At 46.4% G+C, this 18,323-nt stretch overlaps 1 protein-coding gene and 1 long non-coding RNA gene across 2 annotated transcripts in view; one reads left to right on the forward strand and one right to left on the reverse strand.

Annotated features, from left to right (window-relative positions):
- The window catches only part of LOC115275095 (guanine nucleotide-binding protein G(s) subunit alpha), a 14,288-nt gene extending 9,454 nt beyond the window's left edge, over nt 1-4,834 (forward strand). Inside the window, exons 4-11 of the mRNA XM_029918707.1 lie at nt 68-165; nt 3,129-3,183; nt 3,307-3,380; nt 3,464-3,522; nt 3,662-3,782; nt 3,902-4,032; nt 4,201-4,268; nt 4,465-4,834. Of these exons, the coding sequence (XP_029774567.1) occupies nt 68-165; nt 3,129-3,183; nt 3,307-3,380; nt 3,464-3,522; nt 3,662-3,782; nt 3,902-4,032; nt 4,201-4,268; nt 4,465-4,611 (753 nt within the window). The 3' untranslated portion in view covers nt 4,612-4,834. The remainder of the gene's footprint in view (nt 1-67; nt 166-3,128; nt 3,184-3,306; nt 3,381-3,463; nt 3,523-3,661; nt 3,783-3,901; nt 4,033-4,200; nt 4,269-4,464) is intronic.
- Nucleotides 4,835-5,802: 968 nt separating this feature from the next.
- LOC115275097 overlaps nt 5,803-18,323 on the reverse strand; it is a 48,170-nt gene continuing 35,649 nt past the window's right edge. Inside the window, exon 3 of the long non-coding RNA XR_003901393.1 lies at nt 5,803-6,062. This is a non-coding gene — a long non-coding RNA (uncharacterized LOC115275097). The remainder of the gene's footprint in view (nt 6,063-18,323) is intronic.

Raw genomic sequence — 18,323 nt, forward strand, 5'->3', positions numbered from 1 at the left:
GGGGGCGGGCCCGGCGGCGGGGGCTCCGGGCGCATGCGCACGCTCACCGCGCTCTCTCGTGTCCCAGGAGTTCTACGAGCACGCCAAGGCTCTGTGGGAGGACGAGGGGGTGCGCGCCTGCTACGAGCGCTCCAACGAGTACCAGCTCATCGACTGCGCCCAGTAGTGAGTGCGCCCCCACCCTGCCCCCGGGGCGGCGGCCTCGCCGGTGCTAGACGTCCCTGTCCCGCCTGTCAGCTTCTTTGCAGAAGAGTTGCGTTCACAGAGGCCAGCCAGTCATTCCCACCTGCACTTAGAAAGTTCTAGTTGGGAGTCATTTGTTTGATAAAGCCCTTAATTGCACTTTTTTAGTGCAGCAACATTATTTTATATAAACAATTAGTGCCTGTTAGAGCAAAATGATAATTACTTGCAAAAAGGTGACGTTCGGAATTAATTAGCTTGAGGTAATTAATTGGATTGACCTCCAAGCTTTTAGAAAGAGCGGGCAGCTCTAGTACTTTATTCAAAAAATATAAAAATATTATATTTTATTGTTATAGTTTAAACACCTAGAGAAATGGTGAGGGCAAAAACATGCCCCCCCCCCCCGCAGTTGCCTTGCTGTTTCTGCCATCAGGTAGGGGACTGCAGTTAGCTGAGTTAGGTTTTGTGTTGAATTCCAATTCCTACCCTTCTTCATCCACATTGGGCTTCATTTCAAGGATGCTTCCCCCGGGGAGAGGGGGGGTCCCCTGTCCCTCCCGTCCAGGGGACAGGACAACACACACCCGGATGTTAGGGAGCTTCCCACCTCCCTCACGCCGTACACTGCTCGTGTGCGCTGTCGCACACACACACTAAGGGTCTCAGGTAAAATACTCTGAAGCTGCAGTGTCTTGTGACAGGGCGGCAGGGGCACAGGGGCAAGACGCCTGTGTGTTCCAGCCTGTAGGCAGCTGAAACTCAGCAGTGGCTTTGCTATTATATAGAAAATACTAAGTAATCAGGACCAGGGTTCCGGCTGGCTCACCGGAAGCTAAGATGGCATAAGCGAGGAATTTACTCTGAATACCAACTGAATCAACAGGAGGGAGGAAGAGGGATTAGCAGAGAAGCAGCAAGTCCCCAGAATCCGTTATCCACGGACCACAGAAGCCTTTGGCGGGGTCTGTGAAACCCATCAGTTTCTCCTTCCCTGGCCCCGCCTTCCCGCAGGAGGCGCACAGTGGGCTCTTTCCACATGTGCACACAGTGGGCTCTTTCATGGCTGGGTATGTGAGCAAATCTATCTTTTTTCAAGGACAGAAAAACAGTCCATCTTGGCCAGTCCCCGTGACCCTAAGCCCCTACCACTTCTTCAACAAAGTCCCTGATTTTCTCAAAAGTTTGAACTAAAAGCTGGAAGTGCTAATTATAGTAACTGAAAACAAATGGAAATCCTGGAATTGTTTGCGTTTTATATTTTGGATCCGAGTCAGAAGCACAGGTACGAGATTAGGAGGCTTCACCCTCCCCGCTCTCGGTGTTCTGGAAGGGGGGGGGGTGCGGCAACTTCAGTAACAGTAATTCAGCCAGCTTTTTGTTTTGTTTTGATTTCGCACCATTTGAAAGTTTTCTTTTAAAGCAGCGTTGCACTGCTCCCGCAAGTTTTATCAGAAAATGGCAACATTTGCACAGTTTGTGGAAAGTTTTGAGGAAACTTGGGGGGAAACAAAAAGAACACAGCTTAAAACTTCTAAAGCGCCTTCCCCGGCAGGACGAGCCCTCCAGCCCTGCGCACACTGGCCGGCATGTTTCTGGTGTTAACTGCCTTTATGTTCAAGTTGCCGACCCGGCACCTTTGCCCATTTCTTACGCTGCCTATTTTTACTTGCTGAGCTGGGGTTTGGCTGGCCTGGCTCCAGATGTCTCTCTCACAAGATTTGGTGCTGATGATCTATTTATAGCACTGTGGTTCTGTTGCCATGGCAACGTGCTGGAGGCCAGGGCGGCTGGGGAGCTATTTCTGGACTGGTGCTCTAATGTAGGACTGATTGGGCAAGTTAGTATAGCCTCCAAGCCAGACTGACTCCAAACTGGTAAAAAGGAAGGGGAGAAAACTTAACAGAATTTTGTGTAGACTTTTCTCCCGGGGGGGGGGTGGGGAGGTGGGGTTCTTTTTGGATTAGCCCACTTTTAAAATATTTCCAAGCTCCCCTTCCTCCTCCCCCTCCCCCCACCAAAAAAACCAACCCCCTAGTTTTAACTTTAATTTCCCATGTTAATTAAATGACCCCAATCTTTCCAGTTAGTTTTCCTAACGGCGTGCCTAGCAAAGCTACAGGGGCAGGACCCTCCTCGCTCTGGGCAGAAAGTGAGGGCCACCGCCCGCTCTCCCGTCCTGCGCGACGGGCTCTCGGCCACGAGCCCCTCCTCTGCGCAGGATCCCGGCCATAGAGAGATCCGTAACCTGGATGGCTGGGAGGTTTCTTAAAAACGCGGTCTCCTCTCCTCTCTGGAGTGTTGTGTTTCGTGGACCAAACAGAACGGAAGGGCACTGTGTGCTTACTTCCTGTTCGGTGTGGTTAGGGCAGAAAGGGGCCCTTTGTGTCCGCCTCCTTTGTTCTCTCTTAAAAAGCAGGAGGAAGGGATACCCATTCTGGGTAATTAAAACAATCATTTTCATGAGTCCCTGGAGGGGAAAATGCTTGCTGCTTTTAAGTGTGCCATTTTACTTTTTATTTAAAAAAAAAAAAAAAGGAATGAAGTGTCGTATATAGTTTTTGAATTCCTTGTCATTTTAGTCAAGGCCAGATAACTTGAAAAGTTTTAGTTTTTAGTCATTATCAAATAAGACCAGAGCCAGCCCTGCTCTTGTCCTGTGTTCTCCCTGTAGGCTGGGCCCCGAGAGTCCGTTCCCAATTCCCAGATTATTATTATTATTATTATTATTATTATTATTAGCCAGATACGCTCATCCTAAATGCTGCCTGCTCTACACAGGCCTTGGGGCCTAAACGTAAACAACAGAACGCCCCCTCACTGACCTCATGCTAACTAGGAGACCATCATTTCCACTGAGCTCAGATGGACAGCAGGCAGGAGCTGTGGGCAAATTGGCCTAAGCTCTTTGCACACCTGTGTGTGTGCCTGTCTTCTCCCCCCAGCTTCCTGGACAAGATCGATGTCATCAAGCAGGCTGACTACGTGCCCAGTGACCAGGTATGCAAACGCTCTCACAGTCGGAGGACTTGGAGCCCCCTCTCCAAACTCGTCAAGATTTGCGTGCCCCGTTGGCAGTTAAGACTCCAGTTGGAGATCCACTGACCTGGGTTTTCTTTCCAGGACCTGCTTCGCTGCCGCGTCCTGACTTCTGGAATCTTTGAGACCAAGTTCCAGGTGGACAAAGTCAACTTCCAGTAAGTGAACAGTCCCCCTTTTCACACCGGACTGGCCTCCTGGGCCCGCCAGCAGCGGGTGACGTGTGCTCTGTCTCCCGCAGCATGTTCGACGTGGGCGGCCAGCGCGACGAGCGCCGCAAGTGGATCCAGTGCTTCAACGGTAGGCGGGCGCGAGGGGCGGGCGCGAGGGGCGGGCGCGGGGGGGCGGGGGGCGGGGGCTCTGCTCCTACGCCGCTCTGCGCTCTCAGTCGTCCAGGGCCCTTCCCGCCTCTGACCCGCGTGGCTTTCTTGTGCCGCAGACGTGACTGCCATTATCTTCGTGGTGGCCAGCAGCAGCTACAACATGGTCATTCGGGAGGACAATCAGACCAACCGCCTGCAGGAGGCTCTGAACCTCTTCAAGAGCATCTGGAACAACAGGTGTGTGCGCCCCCCGCCCCCGCCGGGCTTCCCTCAGGCTCTCAGCCGGGGGTCCTGTCCCCAACCCCCGATCCCCAGGCCCTGTGCTTGGATGTTGACCCTGCACCCCTCTCTGGTAGATGGCTGCGCACCATCTCTGTGATCCTGTTTCTCAACAAGCAAGACCTGCTCGCTGAGAAAGTCCTCGCTGGAAAATCGAAAATTGAGGACTACTTTCCAGAATTTGCTCGCTACACTACTCCCGAGGATGGTACGTACATACGGGCCGGGCCCTGCTCCGTTCACGGGGCCGCAGGGAGGCAAGAGAAGCTGCCTGCTGCTCACTTGCACGGGGAGAAGTTAAGGGGCCCCAGTGGGGCCAGCTCTGGCTCTGCTCTGCTTGCTCGGTGACCTGACCCCAATCTCCCCTTCTTTGTAGCTACTCCCGAGCCCGGAGAGGACCCACGCGTGACCCGGGCCAAGTACTTCATCCGCGACGAATTTCTGGTGCGTAGAGAGGGTCTCTGGTTCTCTTCTTCTTCTGGGCACTGTAAACAGACTTCGAGTTGGGGACGGCCCTCTCCAGTTCCATTTTGTCTCACCAGTGGCCGGTGTGACTGGCCAGTAGTCTTCGGGAGAGGCCGCGCGGATGACGGGGGGGCCCGTGTGTGGTCTGACCGTGTCGTCTTGTGTTTGTGTGCAGAGAATCAGCACTGCCAGTGGGGACGGGCGCCACTACTGCTACCCCCACTTCACCTGCGCTGTGGACACCGAGAACATCCGCCGTGTGTTCAACGACTGCCGTGACATCATCCAGCGCATGCACCTCCGCCAGTACGAGCTGCTCTAAGAAGGGAACATCCAAATTTAAGTAAAGCCTTAAGCACAATTAATTAAGAGTGAAACGTAATTGTACACGCAGTTGATCACCCACCATAGGGCATGATTAACACTGCAACCTTTCCTCTCCCCCCAAGTGATTTTGCGAAACCCCCTCTTCCCTTCAGCTTGCTTAAATATTCCAAATTTAGAAAGCTTAAGGCGGCCTACAGAGAAAAACAAAACAAAAGGCCTCAAAAGTTCCCTCTCTCTTTCAGTAAAACAAAATAACAGCAGCAAACAGAGATAATGAAATAAAAGAAATAAATGAGATAAAAGAAATAAATGAAATAAATATTGTCTTGTGCAGCATTAAAAAAATCAAAATAAAAATTAAATGTGAGCAAAAGATGCGAGTCCTGTCAATTACTTCCGGTTTCGCGCGCATGTGGGGGGGGAGGGGGCCGCGGGGGGAGGGGTTACCTGCATCAGGAGCTGTCGGCCTCACTGGGGGTTCTGAAAACAGTGTGCAGATAAAGCCCACCCTGCCCTTGACCAAAGCCCGGGCCACACAGAAGAATTCGGCATGGACCCCTGACTGCCACCTCCTCCAGGCTGTCAACGTCCCTTGTATATGTCCTCACAGTGGGCCTATTGTTCCTAGTCTCCCCCAAACGGGTGTCAGGTCTGGGGTGCTCTGTCTAGCTTGAGGATACAGACTCCGTTGTGCAGGGGAAACACAGGAACTCAGTGTCGCAGTGACGGAAGGTGGGGTCGCTGGTGAGATGGCGCCCAGGCTGGACCCGTGTCAGACCATCACGCTGTACACCTTACATACAGTTTTGTCATTTCTCCCTCAAAGCTGGGGACGAAGCGGAACAGGAGCCATCAAACTCGTGGGGGGAGTTTAAGCTCGCTCCCTATCTCGTTCCACACACAAGGGAATTTTCTGCAGATCAATCTCATGATTAAATACAAAAAAGTCCTTTAAAATGGGTATTTTTGCAAGTAAAATCCTGGCTTGTAGAAGGCCTAAGCATGACCTCATATCCAAAAGCCACGGGGGTGGGGTGGAGTCTACAAAATTAAGATTACGTAAAATATGAATGGGGTGGAGACTGGGTGAAAATGTTTAACAAAGCGTTGACTTCCTAGTAAGCAAAGTGCTCTTAAAAGCTAATAAAGAGTCATGAAAATACAAAGTATACGAACATACGGGTGTACTTAAAAAAAAAGATACAAGTAACATCAGGAAAAATGTGGAGTCTCCCACTGGGGTGGGGGTGGTCACCATTCACAGGCCCCACGTGAAACTCCCCGAAGCTGTAATGCGCTGGGTCCACCTGGGCCCCTGATCTTCACCCCCAGGCCCATACCCTTCAGCCTGGGGTCCCCCTGGTGCTGCTTCCGGAAGAGGAAGGAGGGTCTTCGGCGTCAACCACTGCGCCCTCGGAAACCGGCCAAACGAACATTAAGTTGATTCTGTAATTTAGACCAAAAATCCACTTACAGGTCTATTTTCCGGGTAAAATTAATCTGGACCAAATTAATCCTCTAGCATAGCTCATCAGAGGTGAGCAAAATAAGCCCCAAGGAGGGCAGAATAAGAAGCAAATACCCCATCTCCATAAACCCCTCGGAAGCTTCCTGTGGAATATTCCGTCCACATAAAGACTTTGTGTGCGCCGTGCAGATGTAATTGCAAAACCCTCGAAAGCACCCCCAGATTCATATACACTCCCCCAAAGTAACATCGACCTACATGAGAACCCTGCATTCACAGCCAGAGCCCACCCCACCAAGCCCCACCCTCCTCAGAAACACTCCAAATAAAGAGCTAAACCTGGATCCCAGCTCTCAAGACGAGCCCACCAAGATGGCTAACTCTTCCAAAATGGCTGCCTGTGTCCCATACCCAGAAATTCCAGAACCTTCTCTGAATAATCCACATAAGATTACCCTAACACTAGCCACAGATCCACTGAAATCAGCAAATTCTCTGGCCATAGAGCAGTCACACCAAGAAATGGTACGCCAGGACCCCACCCCCTCGCTGGTCAAAACTGGCAGACTTTATAATGACCTTCAGAGGGAGGGTCCTAAAAGTCACAGTTACCCAGTACCCGTTAAGTGCCAACCACTGCCCAATGAGCTTGTCTTGGCCATCACCGCCATTTTACCAAGGAGTCCACGGAGGCCCAGAGAGGCCAAAGCACCCTGCCGAAAGAAACCTGGCTAGTGAACGGGGGCGACTTCAGGGGCTTAAGCTGAGGTCACCAAAGCCCCCGGCCTGACCACCACACCACACTGTCCTTCTAGAAGATACAGAAAAAAGAGGGAAAGGTCTCCTTTGTTCTTTCCAGGATGCCAGGGGTCAGGTATCCATGACCTGTGACCCCAAAGGGAAATCCTGCCAGGCTCTCCTGGATCCCGAGCCAGCAGTGAGGACGGGACAGGTGGGCTGGTGGTGGGGCAGGGAGGGGTCCTTCTCCCTCAGAGGTGGTGCTGGACACACTCCTGCCCCCCCCGCCCCACCGCCCCAGCTCAGAGGTCTGCAGTGCGCCACCGCCAGTCACTCAGACGTGTCTGAGGAATGGTTCCTTCTATTCCTCAGGACTTACTCCTTCTATTTAAAACATTTCCGTTTCTGTCTTCCCTCTGAGCTGGACCCAAACATAACTTGTATAGGGCTACTTTAAAACCTAAAATCTAGGCTCTTCAGAAAGCCAAATTGTTATGAAGAATTTCATCTAAATCTATGATTACAAGTAGCCATTAGTTTTGAAAATTTCCCATGAATTTCCCGTCTCTGGCTGCAAAGCAACATGTTTCTAAAGGTAACAGTTTGTTAGTCACCATGTTTCATATACCCCTTGTTATTCACCATCTTTTAGAAACCCCTTTCCAAAGGGGTATTGATCGTACATGACTACTGACCTTTTAGAGAATAAATAAAAACAAACCACCAAGCCCCCCAAATAAGGCCCAGTACGAGGAGGGTCTTGAATTGAGTGTAACCTTTATCCATCTTCATTTTTATTTAAATGTGGGCAAAATTACACCCCCAAAAGGACCGCCTACGTCAGATGGCACTCTCTCCTCACGGTTTCTTGGACATTACTGGTCATCTTTTTATGCAACAAATGTCGAGGGAGTGTGGGACCTCACCAACCACTGAGACTTTTGCTCTCGTGGGGTTTATATTCTATCGGGGAGGCCCACGTTTACTAAATAAATAATCAAAAGAATTCCAGATGGTGACAAGGTCTCTGAGCTAATAAAAAGACTGGGGCCATGGGGAAGGGGGAATATTTGGGGAGGGACTCCACCTGAGGTAGAAGAGCCAGAGAGGGTCTCTCGAGGGAGGGGATGCCAAAGACGAGAAGGAGCTGGTCATCCGTGTATGAGTAGCTGACATCAGTATTTTTTATTAATATTGATTATTAAAACCTTATCATTGGAGCACCTGGCTGGCTCAGTTTGTGGAGCATGCAACTCTTTGATCGCAGGGTTGTGAGTTCAAGCCCACACTGGTTTAGAGATTACTTAAATAATAAAAAACTAAAAAAAAAAACCATTATAATTAATATTTATGGGTTACTTGACCATGGGACTAAGTGTCCCCTAGGCCCTTTTTGTGGATTATCTCATTTAATCTCTTTGAAACCCTTTGAGGATGTATCCTGTCGTCGGTACAAACGTACCCAATCTGAGCCCCACTGTACAAAATTGTGAAAAGTGGTACCTGAAACATTGTGAATAATCTATACAAATTATGCTTTTAACAACAGTTACACTAAAAACGCCGCTGCAGTAAGCGCTGCATCCGAGTGACCGCCGCCCAGCTTCCTATTTCAGAGTCGGGGGGTTTGGTGTTTCGGTGACAATCTTCCTGGGGAGAATTAAACACTCACATACTACCAACAACTCAAGTTTTCTGGTTACGTCTCATCTACCTTCTGGATCAGTAAGGAATGTGTCCAGCAGCATGTGACAGGCCCCGCCCCGGAGCGGTGCAGATGGAAAGGGGCTTGTAACTCACTTCCCAAGGACCCTGAGGAGTCCCGAGGGTGGTGGGCGGCTCCCCAGGCAGGCCCAGGCCTCCAGGACTGTCCCGGCTTCTCTCGGGCTCACAAGATGGTTATCACATCTCAGCCCAAGGCAGAGAGGACAGGGACAGAGGGCAGGCCAACGGTCTTTTATCAGGAATGCAAATGCTTTGGAGCCGCCCTTCCATTTTCTCCACCATGTGAAATACACACAGACGTCTAGATAGCGAGAGAGTTAGAGGACTTAGATAACTAGTTAGTTTAGATGACTAGATAACTAGTCAGTTAGCTAGACAGAAAAATATGTTTAATGACACACTCACACACACACATACACACAATTGATTATGTTCTGTTGCACAGACCCTGAAGGAACATCTAGAAAAATACATCAAGTTCCTGTAGTTTTTAAGGATTAGGGAAGATGATAGGAAGAAGCTTTCTGATCGCAAGAGATTAATTTGTATAATTCTCTGTAAATCAGTTTAAAAGCCTAGATGAAATAGATAGTTGTCCAGAAAAAAAATATTGTATCTCAATACTGACCCCAGGGGAGGAAAAAAAAAAATCTAAGCAAGTCAGTTACCATAGGAGGAAAAAAACCCAGAGCCTCAGGAGCAGCCTGACAGGAAGGTTCCAGGCGCTCGCTGGACTGGGGGCCAGTGACCGCAGGGAAGCGCGAGGCAGGCCTGTGGCGGGCCTGCTCTCCCCCGGGCTGCCGGTTAAGCGGACTTGAGGACATTCGTGGAGCTGTACACCTGTGATTCGTGCAGATTTCGGTCTCCATTCTTAAAGCAGGAACACTTCGAAATGAGAGGAAGGAAGAAGGCACCAGACCCAGGTAGTTTTACGGAGAAGTCTACTGACCCTTCAAAGATCAAAGAATTCTAACGCTGCTTAAATTATTCCAGAGTACAACCAAAGGAAAATTTCAAAATTATTATTGTAAAGCAAGTGTAACATTGATTCTAAAACGCGCCAAACTCTGCATCCAAAAATAAAATTATAGACCATCTCCCTTATGATATCCATGTGAAAATCTTAAAATATACGCAAACAGAATCCAATATTGCACTTAAAAACTAATACATCATGCCTAGGGGAGACTCGGTCTACAAATTCAAGGTTGGTTCAATATTAGCAGAACAGTAATGTTTGCCAAAATTTAATACCCATTTACATTTTTGGAATTCCAATAAAATAGTAATCAATGGATGCCTTAATACAATGATACTACATATCTCTCTATATAATATATGCAGTAAACTGTGCCTAAAATATGCTTTATCTCTTATGTTTTATTTATGCAAATATATTAAATATTGTAAATATATCAGAATGTATTAGCTATATTAATAATGGATCATGCAACCAATTACTATAGATTTATTAAATATCTATGCAAGTTCTTCCTCCCTCCCCAGGCCAGCGTTTTAGTTGAGGAGAAGTCTGAAAGCTCTCCCGCCGAAGTCAGGAACAAGACACAAGGCGAGGACGCCGTGCTGCCGCGCTCTTTCTCACTGGACTGGAAACACGCACTAACTCAAGTAGACACAGAGAGCAATGAGAGGCCATGAGAATTTGAAAGGAAGACAGAACACTTCTATTTTTATCTTTTACTGCAAATGATACAGGTATCGTGAGCCCCCCAAAAAATCCAAAGAAAAATAATTACTAAAAAACAAGAATTTAGTAAAGAACAGATTTGTGAGGTCAATATGAAAAATCAATAGCATTTCAACAATAGATAGAACATCCAGACAGGAAATCAATAAACAGCTGATATGAACAAGGTCAAGTGGACCTAACAGTTATATACAGAACTTTCTTCTGAACAGAAATATGATAAATCGATGCTATATCACAAAACAAATCTTAACAAATTTAAGACCAAAATTATTCCAAGTGTCTTTCCCATCCAAAATAAAATAGGGGCGCCTGGGTGGCTCAGTTGGTTAAGCCTCCGACTTTGGCTCAGATCAGATCTCACGTTCGTGGGTTCAAGCCCCGCATCAGGCTCTGTGCTGACAGCTAGCTCAGAGCCTGGAGCCTGCTTCAGATTCTGTGTGTCTCCTTCTCTCTCTGCCCCTCCCCCTCTCATGCTCTGTCTGTCTCTCTCTGTATCAAAAATAAATAAAACATTAAAAAAACAACAAAATAAAATAAAACTAGAAATCAGTTAACAGCAAGAAATGAGAAAATTCAAATATGTAGGAACTAAATAATACATTCTTTAAAAAAAATTTTCTAATGTTTTATTTATTTTTGAGAAAGAGAGACAGCGTGAGCAGGGGAGGGTCAGAGAGCAAGGGAGACACAGAATCCGAAGCAGGCTCTGGGTTCTGAGCTGTCAGCACAGAGCCCGATACAGGGCTGGAACCCACAAACCGTGACATCATGACCTGAGCCGAAGCTGGTCGCTCAACTGACTTGAGCCACCCAGGTGCCCCTAAATAATATATTCTTGAATAACTTTTGGGTCAAAGAGGAAATTAAAAGGAATTTTAAGATTTTATTTTATTTTTTACTCAAATTTTTCAGGTTTATTTATTTTGAGAGAGAGAGAGAGAGAGAGAGAGAGAGAGAGACAGTGAGAGAGGGGGAGAGGCAGAGAGAGAAGGAGACTCCAAGAGAAGGAGAATTCCAAGCAGGCACCATGCTGCCAGTACAGAGCCAGATGAGGGACCCAAACCCACGAAACCATGAGACCATGACCTGAGCCAAAACCAAGAGTTGGATGCCTAACTAACTGAGCCACCCAGGTGCCCTAGATTTTATTTTTAAGTAACCTCTACACCTAGCAGGGAACTCAAATCCACAGCCCTGAGATTAAGAGTCACATGCTCCACCAACGGAGCCAGCCAGGCGCCCCAAAAGGAATTTTAAAAGTATCTTGAGACAGACAAAAATGAAGATACAACATACCAAAACCTGAGGAATGCAGCAAAAGCAGTACAAAGAGGGATGTTTACAGTGATAAACACCTACATTAAAAAAGAGGAAAGATCTCAAATAACCTAACTTTACACCTCAAGGAACTAGAGAAAGAACAAACTAAACATAAAGCTAGCAAAAGAAAGGAAACAGTAAGATTAAGGCAGACATATATCAAATTGAAGAACAACAGAAAAGAAACCCCAGAAGTCGGTTTTTTGAAAAGATAAACAAAAGCAACAAACCCTCATCTAGACTAAGAAAAAAAAGGGAGAAGACTCAGGGGCACCTGGCAGGCTAGGTCAGCGGAGCAAGTGACTTTGATCTTGAGGTCCTGGGTTTGAGTCCCGACTTGGGTGCAGAGATTGCTTAAAAAAAAAAAAAATTTTTTTTTAAAAGAGAGAAGATTCAAATTAAAAAATCCAAAATGGGGGCGCCTGGGTGGTTCAGTTGGTTAAGTATCTATCTGACTTTGGCTTAGGTCATGATTTTGCGGTTCGTGAGTTCGAATGGTCAGTTCAGAGCCTGGAGCCTGCTTCCGATTCTGTGTGTCTCTCTCTCTGCCCCTCCCCCACTTGTGCTCTGTCTCTTTCTCTCTCTCTCTCAAAAATAAACATTAAAAAAAATTTAAAAATCAGAAATGAAAGAGGAGACATTACAACAGATGCCTCAGAAATAAGGGTCATAAAAGAATATTATGAACAATTTTATGCCAACAAATTAGATAACCCAGAAGAAGTAGATAAATTCTTAGAAACATACAACCTACTAACACTGAATAAGAAGAAACAGGAAGCCTGAACAAATGAATAACAGCGAAGGAGACTGTATTAGTAATCCAAACTCTCCTAACAAAGAAAAGCCCAGGACCAGATGGCTTCCTGGGTGAATTCTACCAAACATTCAAAGAAGATTTAATACCAATTCCTCTTAAACTCTTCCCAAAATAACAGAACAGGAAGGAACACACCCAAACCCATTCGATGAACCCAGCAGCACCCTGATACCAAAGGCAGACGACACCACAAGAGAGAAAACTGCAGGCCGATATCCCTGATGAACACAGACCGATATCCCTGATGAACACAGACGCAAAAATCCTCAATAAAAATACTGACAAACCAAACTTAATAGCACATTAAAAGGATCATATACCATGACCCAGTGGGATTTACCCTTTAAGATGCAAAGACAATTCCATATATGCAAACCAATTAATGTGATACATTAATAAAATGAAGGATAAAAAAGTTACATGATCATCTCAATTGATGCAGAAAAACATTTAACAAAGTTCAATATCCATTCATGATAAAAACTCTCAACAAAATAGCTATAGAAGGAACTCCCATCAACCCGATCAAGGTCAATATGAAGAAAAGTCCACAGCTAAAACCATAATCAGTTGGGGAGCGGGGGAGGGAGACGACTCAAAGCGTTTCCTCTTAAGATCCAGCACAAGGCAAGGATGCTAACTCTTGTCACTTCTGTCCAACACAGTCCTGGAAGTTGTAGCCAGAATAATTAGACAAGAAAAAGAAGTAAAAGTCATTCAAATTGGAAAGGAAGAAGTAGACGTATTTGCAGATGACTAGGATCACGTAGGTAGAAAACTCTAAAGACTCAACAAAAACAAATCCTGTTAGAAGAAATGAATTCAGAGAAGTTGTTAAAAGTAAAAATCAACATATAAACATTAGTCACGTTTCTATATACAAACAACAAACTATCCCAAAAGGAAGTTAAGAGAACAATCTAGGCCTCGGGAAGACGGGCAGCTTTCGACTTGGATTCTGAGGTGTGGGTCGCACCCAGTGACGGGCCGCTGGACGTGCAGAGAACTAGGCGGGGGCACCAGAGTGAGGCCCTTCCAGGGGTCCTGCCACACAGCGTGCACCAGTGTCACCTCATCAGACTGTCAAACACGTGGATTCAAGTGAAGAGAGTTTTTCTGATCCTGATGATGAGAGCTGGCTCTGCAAACGCAAGCACAAGCCGGAGCCTTTTCCGTTCGGCCCCAGCAGCGGGAACCAGCTGTCCCTGGAGGAAAGACGGTTAGCAGCACAGGGGGTGCTGTGCTACAAGGACAGAATCAAGACTCTGTGGCCACTGAACTCTGGATCTTGGGAAAGGAGGTGCCACTGACAGAAGCAGTCAGGGCCGACAAGTAGGAAATCTCAGGACCGTACGAACGAATTGGACAAACACCTGGATGAATATATGCATGGCGGCAAAAAAAAAAAAAGGGATCAAAGGAAGAGGACAAGGCGCAGGGTCATCTCACACAGGAGCAGCCTGTCACAGACAGACCAGGGGACAGACGAGAAACGAACCAGGAAGTCCAGTATGCGATCCGCAGGACAATGTGCAGGAGAAAGTGGCTGATGAGATTCCACTCAGGCTGCAGAAAGCAAAGGAAGATGTGACAGCGCAGGCGGTGAGGACGGCTGGCAGCCCACGTGCGCGCGGCGGGGGCCTCCCGGGTCCCCTGAGGGCCGTTCCTAGCGTCCACGAGGAACAAGTGAGGTCGCTTTCCGCACTGACAATCCAAAGGAGCATGAACATAAAAAGGCTGCTAGAAGAGAAGAACACAGTATTGGGGGGAAAGATGAAGCGAGCTATTAAAACTCTACATTTTCAAGAAGTTGATGAGACATTTTGAGAAACTTCTGCAAGTGATACGAATGAGGGACTTGCCTCTCTCTCTCTTTTTTTAATATCTGTTTTTGAGAGCGAGAGAGCGAGCGAGAGCGCGAGCAGAGCTCGTAAACACGTGGGCAAGGGAGGGAGGGGCAGAGAGAGAGGGAGACGTGGAATCCGAAGCAGCTCCGGGCTCTGAGCTGTCGGCGCTGAACCCAATGCAGGGCTCAAACTCACCAACCGTGAGACCAGGACCTGAGCAGAAGTCAGATGCTTGCTTAGCCGGCGAGCCCTGCGCCCCGGGGCTGCCCCACGAGACGAGCCCCTGGGAGGCCATGGAGAGAGACAAGGGTGGCCAAAGAGGAAGCCAGCAAGGTTGATGGTTCTCACAATCTGGACTGGATATCTTTCAGTACATTTTGAAGCATGAGCCTTTCTAAAGTAACAATGTAATAAGTCATTTCTACTGAGATGGCTTTGTTTCACGTTACACTGATAAACATAAAAATCTGGAGAGAAAGAACTGTTTTCTTGTTTAAAAAAGAATCGGGAGAGAGGGGCTGGGTTCAAAAAAAAAAAAGAATCGAATTTGTGGAGAGACGAATGTTATTGACAGAAACATTTCTCAAATCTGACAAAATACTTAAACGTATATAGCAGAGGATTTAATTTCTCAATCTGTTGTATGTATTAATTATTACTAATTGATCATTACTTTTGTCCAGGCCATAGTAACATGCTATTTAAAAATTTGTTTCCTTTTTCTGATTTATCACTGCAGTGAATTATAAGTGATTTCAAAACATTCCATTAAAAGATTCTAATGAGGCACATAAATTGTTAAGCTATTACAAATGCATTCAAATTTAGTTTTTCTGTGTTCTAAGAACTTTTAGGCAATTATAAGGATAGAGACTAAAATTAAAACAGGTTTATACTAATGGCTTTTCCCACTTATTTGTCCAGAAGTAAATCCGAAGCTTTTCAACAAAGTATTGTTTCTTAATTTTAACTTTGTTTTTGACTTCTTTTTAATTAGCTTGATCATGCACTAAATACTACATGTAATCCATACCTGTGTAATTACCACGGACATTTTATTTTATTTTACTTACCTATTTTTTAACACTTATTTACTATTGAGAGACAGAGACAGAGCATGAACATGGGAAGGGCAGAGACAGAGAGGGAGACACAGAATCTGAAACAGGCTCCAGGCTCTGGTATTAAACAATGTTACATTGGCCAAAAAGAAAAAAAAGAAAGAAAAAAACCAATCCCGTTCACAACAGCAACAAAAAGAATAAAATATTTATGTATAAACTAAACCATTGAGGTGAACTGGTACACTGAAATTATAAAACGTCAATGAAGGAAATTTAAAAAGACACAGGTGAATGGAAAGACATCCCATGTTCATGGATTGGGAAATAAATATTGTTAAAATGTCCATACTACCCCAAATTAGCTACAAATTCAAAGTGCTCTCTATCAAAATCCCAGACATTTTTTACAGAAATCGAGAAAAATCCTACAATTGTCATGAACAAAAAACCTCAAATAATCAAAGCTATCTTGAACGAGAAGAATAACCCTAAGGGCATCACACGTTGAAACACATTTCAAAACATATTAAAAAGCTACAGTAACCAAAACAGTACAGTGCTGGCATTAAAAATGGACATACAGACCAATGGAACAGAATAGAGAGTCCCCAAATAAATCCCCACATCTACAGTCAATTGATTTTTGACAAGAGTACCAATGAGGAACAGGACAGTATCGTTATTAAAGGGGGGGGGGACTGGGTATCCGCATGCCGAAGAATGAAACTGGACCCTCATCTCACACAACCCGCACATATCAACTCAAAATGGATTGAGACATAAATGTAAGAGCAATTATAATTAATGTAAGAAAACAGTGGAAAAACTCATATCCTGGCTTGGCGAATGATTTTTTGCATATCACCAAAAGCACAGGCAACAAAAGCAAAAAACAGACAAATGGGGTTACGTCCAGCTACAAGCCTCTGCAGAGCAACAGAGACCAGGAGGAGTGGAAAGGCAACCGGCCTGCGGACTGGGAGAATATATGTGCAAACCACACATCGCATAAGGGGTTAACGTCCAAAATATATATCCAAAAATCAATAGCAAAAAAAACAAAGAACCCAATTATAAAACGGACAAAGGACCTGATAGGTGTTTCTCAAGAGACGACATACAAATGACCAAAAAGTATATAAAAGTTCAACATCACTGATCACCAGAGAAATGCAAATCATAACCGCGCCCTGCCCCCCACGAGGTCACCTGACACCTACGAGAAGGCGACTGTCACAGAGCCACAAGGTGAGTGTTGATGAGACTGAAGAACAGGAAATCCTTGCGCCCTGCTGACGGAAACGTGACCTGGGTCAGTCGTTATGGAAAACAACATGGAGGCTCCTCAAAAACTGAAACACAACGAACTTATGACCCAGCGATCCCACTTGCGGGTATGGAGCCAAAAGAAATGGAATCAGTATCTTGAGGACACACTGACCCTCCTGTGTTTGTTGCGGCGTCACTCCCCACAACCGAGATGAGGGAACAACCTAGGTCTGTCTAGAGATGAACAGGTAAGTTAAATGTTGCAGAGACATTCAACAGAGTAGTAGTCAGTCTTAAAAAGGAAGTCCTGCCACTTATCCCAATATGGATGAATCTGGATAACATCGTGCTGAGTGAAATAAGGCAGAAACCGAAAGACGAGCACTGCAGGACCCCCCCCCCCCCCGTACCTGTGGGGCGTCGAGCGCAGGCTCCGTACCTGCAGGGGTGCCTAGTGGAGGCTCCCAGAGGCAGAGACGATGGTGGTCACCAGGGGCTAGGGCGAAGGGACAGCAGGGATTTTGGTTATACAAAGCACAGCAATGTGACCACAGTTAATACTGCATTGTGTACTTGAAATTTGCTAAGAGTAGATGGTAAGTGTTCCCGCCACAAAGATGAAAAGAAAATGGTCACTGTGTGAGGTGACGAGCGTGTTAACTGATCTGACTACGGTGACTGTCTCACAGGGCAGACATACATCAAAGTGGCAAGCAACTTAAATATATAAATATATAAATTGTCAGTTATCCTCAATAAAGATGGGGGGATCAATAGCAGGAGGAAGGTAAAACGATAAAGCTTTTAGAAGAAAACACAGGAGACACTGGCTGGATAGGGCCCCACCTTGCACTTGGTTCTATGTCCTGTACATCCAGTTTAACCTGAAGCTTTTCCTCTAAGCCCCTTTACAACGTAGCTGCTGAAGGAACAAGGTTGTTTGTCCCATAGAGTTTTCCATATTTTAGATTTTTCTGATGAACTCCCCATAATATAGACCTGTTTGGAATTATGATTACAAAGAATTTTAAGAATTACAAAATTAGGGGCGCCTGGCAGCTCAGTTGGTTGAGCGTCTGACTTCGGCTCAGGTCATGATCTCAGGGTTTGTGGGTTTGAGCCCTGCGTTGGGCTCTGTGCTGACAGCTCGGAGCCTGGAGCCTGCTTCGGAATCTGTGTGTCCCTCTCTCTCTGCCCCTACCCTGCAGGCACTTCGTCTCTCTCAAAAATGAACATAAAATTTTAAAAAAAGAATTACAAAATTATCAGGGAAACTGGAACAGTAACTGATATTTGACAGTATTTTAAAAAGTTATGTGAACTCTTTTGTATGGAACAGGGAATTAGAGTTAAACGTCTTAAGGAATTCTAATCTTTCAGGAGTCCCCACTGAAACAAAATACCCATGTTCCCAGACAATCTAGCCAGTGGAGGGCAGGGTGGGAGATGGACCAGAGTGTGCGGTAACAGCCCGACGGCAGGCTCCCCCGCACGGAGGTGGGGGCGGGGGCGCCCTGGTTTGCAGTATTTGCCAATTTCCCCATGATGTAAACACACCCATCACTCTCAGCAGTACACCCCCCGCCCCGCCGAACATGGACTTGGGAAGGGAGGCGCTCTCGGCAGGCGGGGTGCACGGCTCCGGCATGTTACCGACAGGGGCGGGCACCGGGTGTGTGCGGAAGCCGGTGATGGGCATGGGGCTCGTGGCAGAGCAACGTTGTGTTCGTTTTAGGTGCACGTGT

The sequence above is a fragment of the Suricata suricatta genome, chromosome 12 (assembly GCF_006229205.1).
Source record: "Suricata suricatta isolate VVHF042 chromosome 12, meerkat_22Aug2017_6uvM2_HiC, whole genome shotgun sequence".
Lineage (NCBI taxonomy): Eukaryota > Metazoa > Chordata > Mammalia > Carnivora > Herpestidae > Suricata > Suricata suricatta.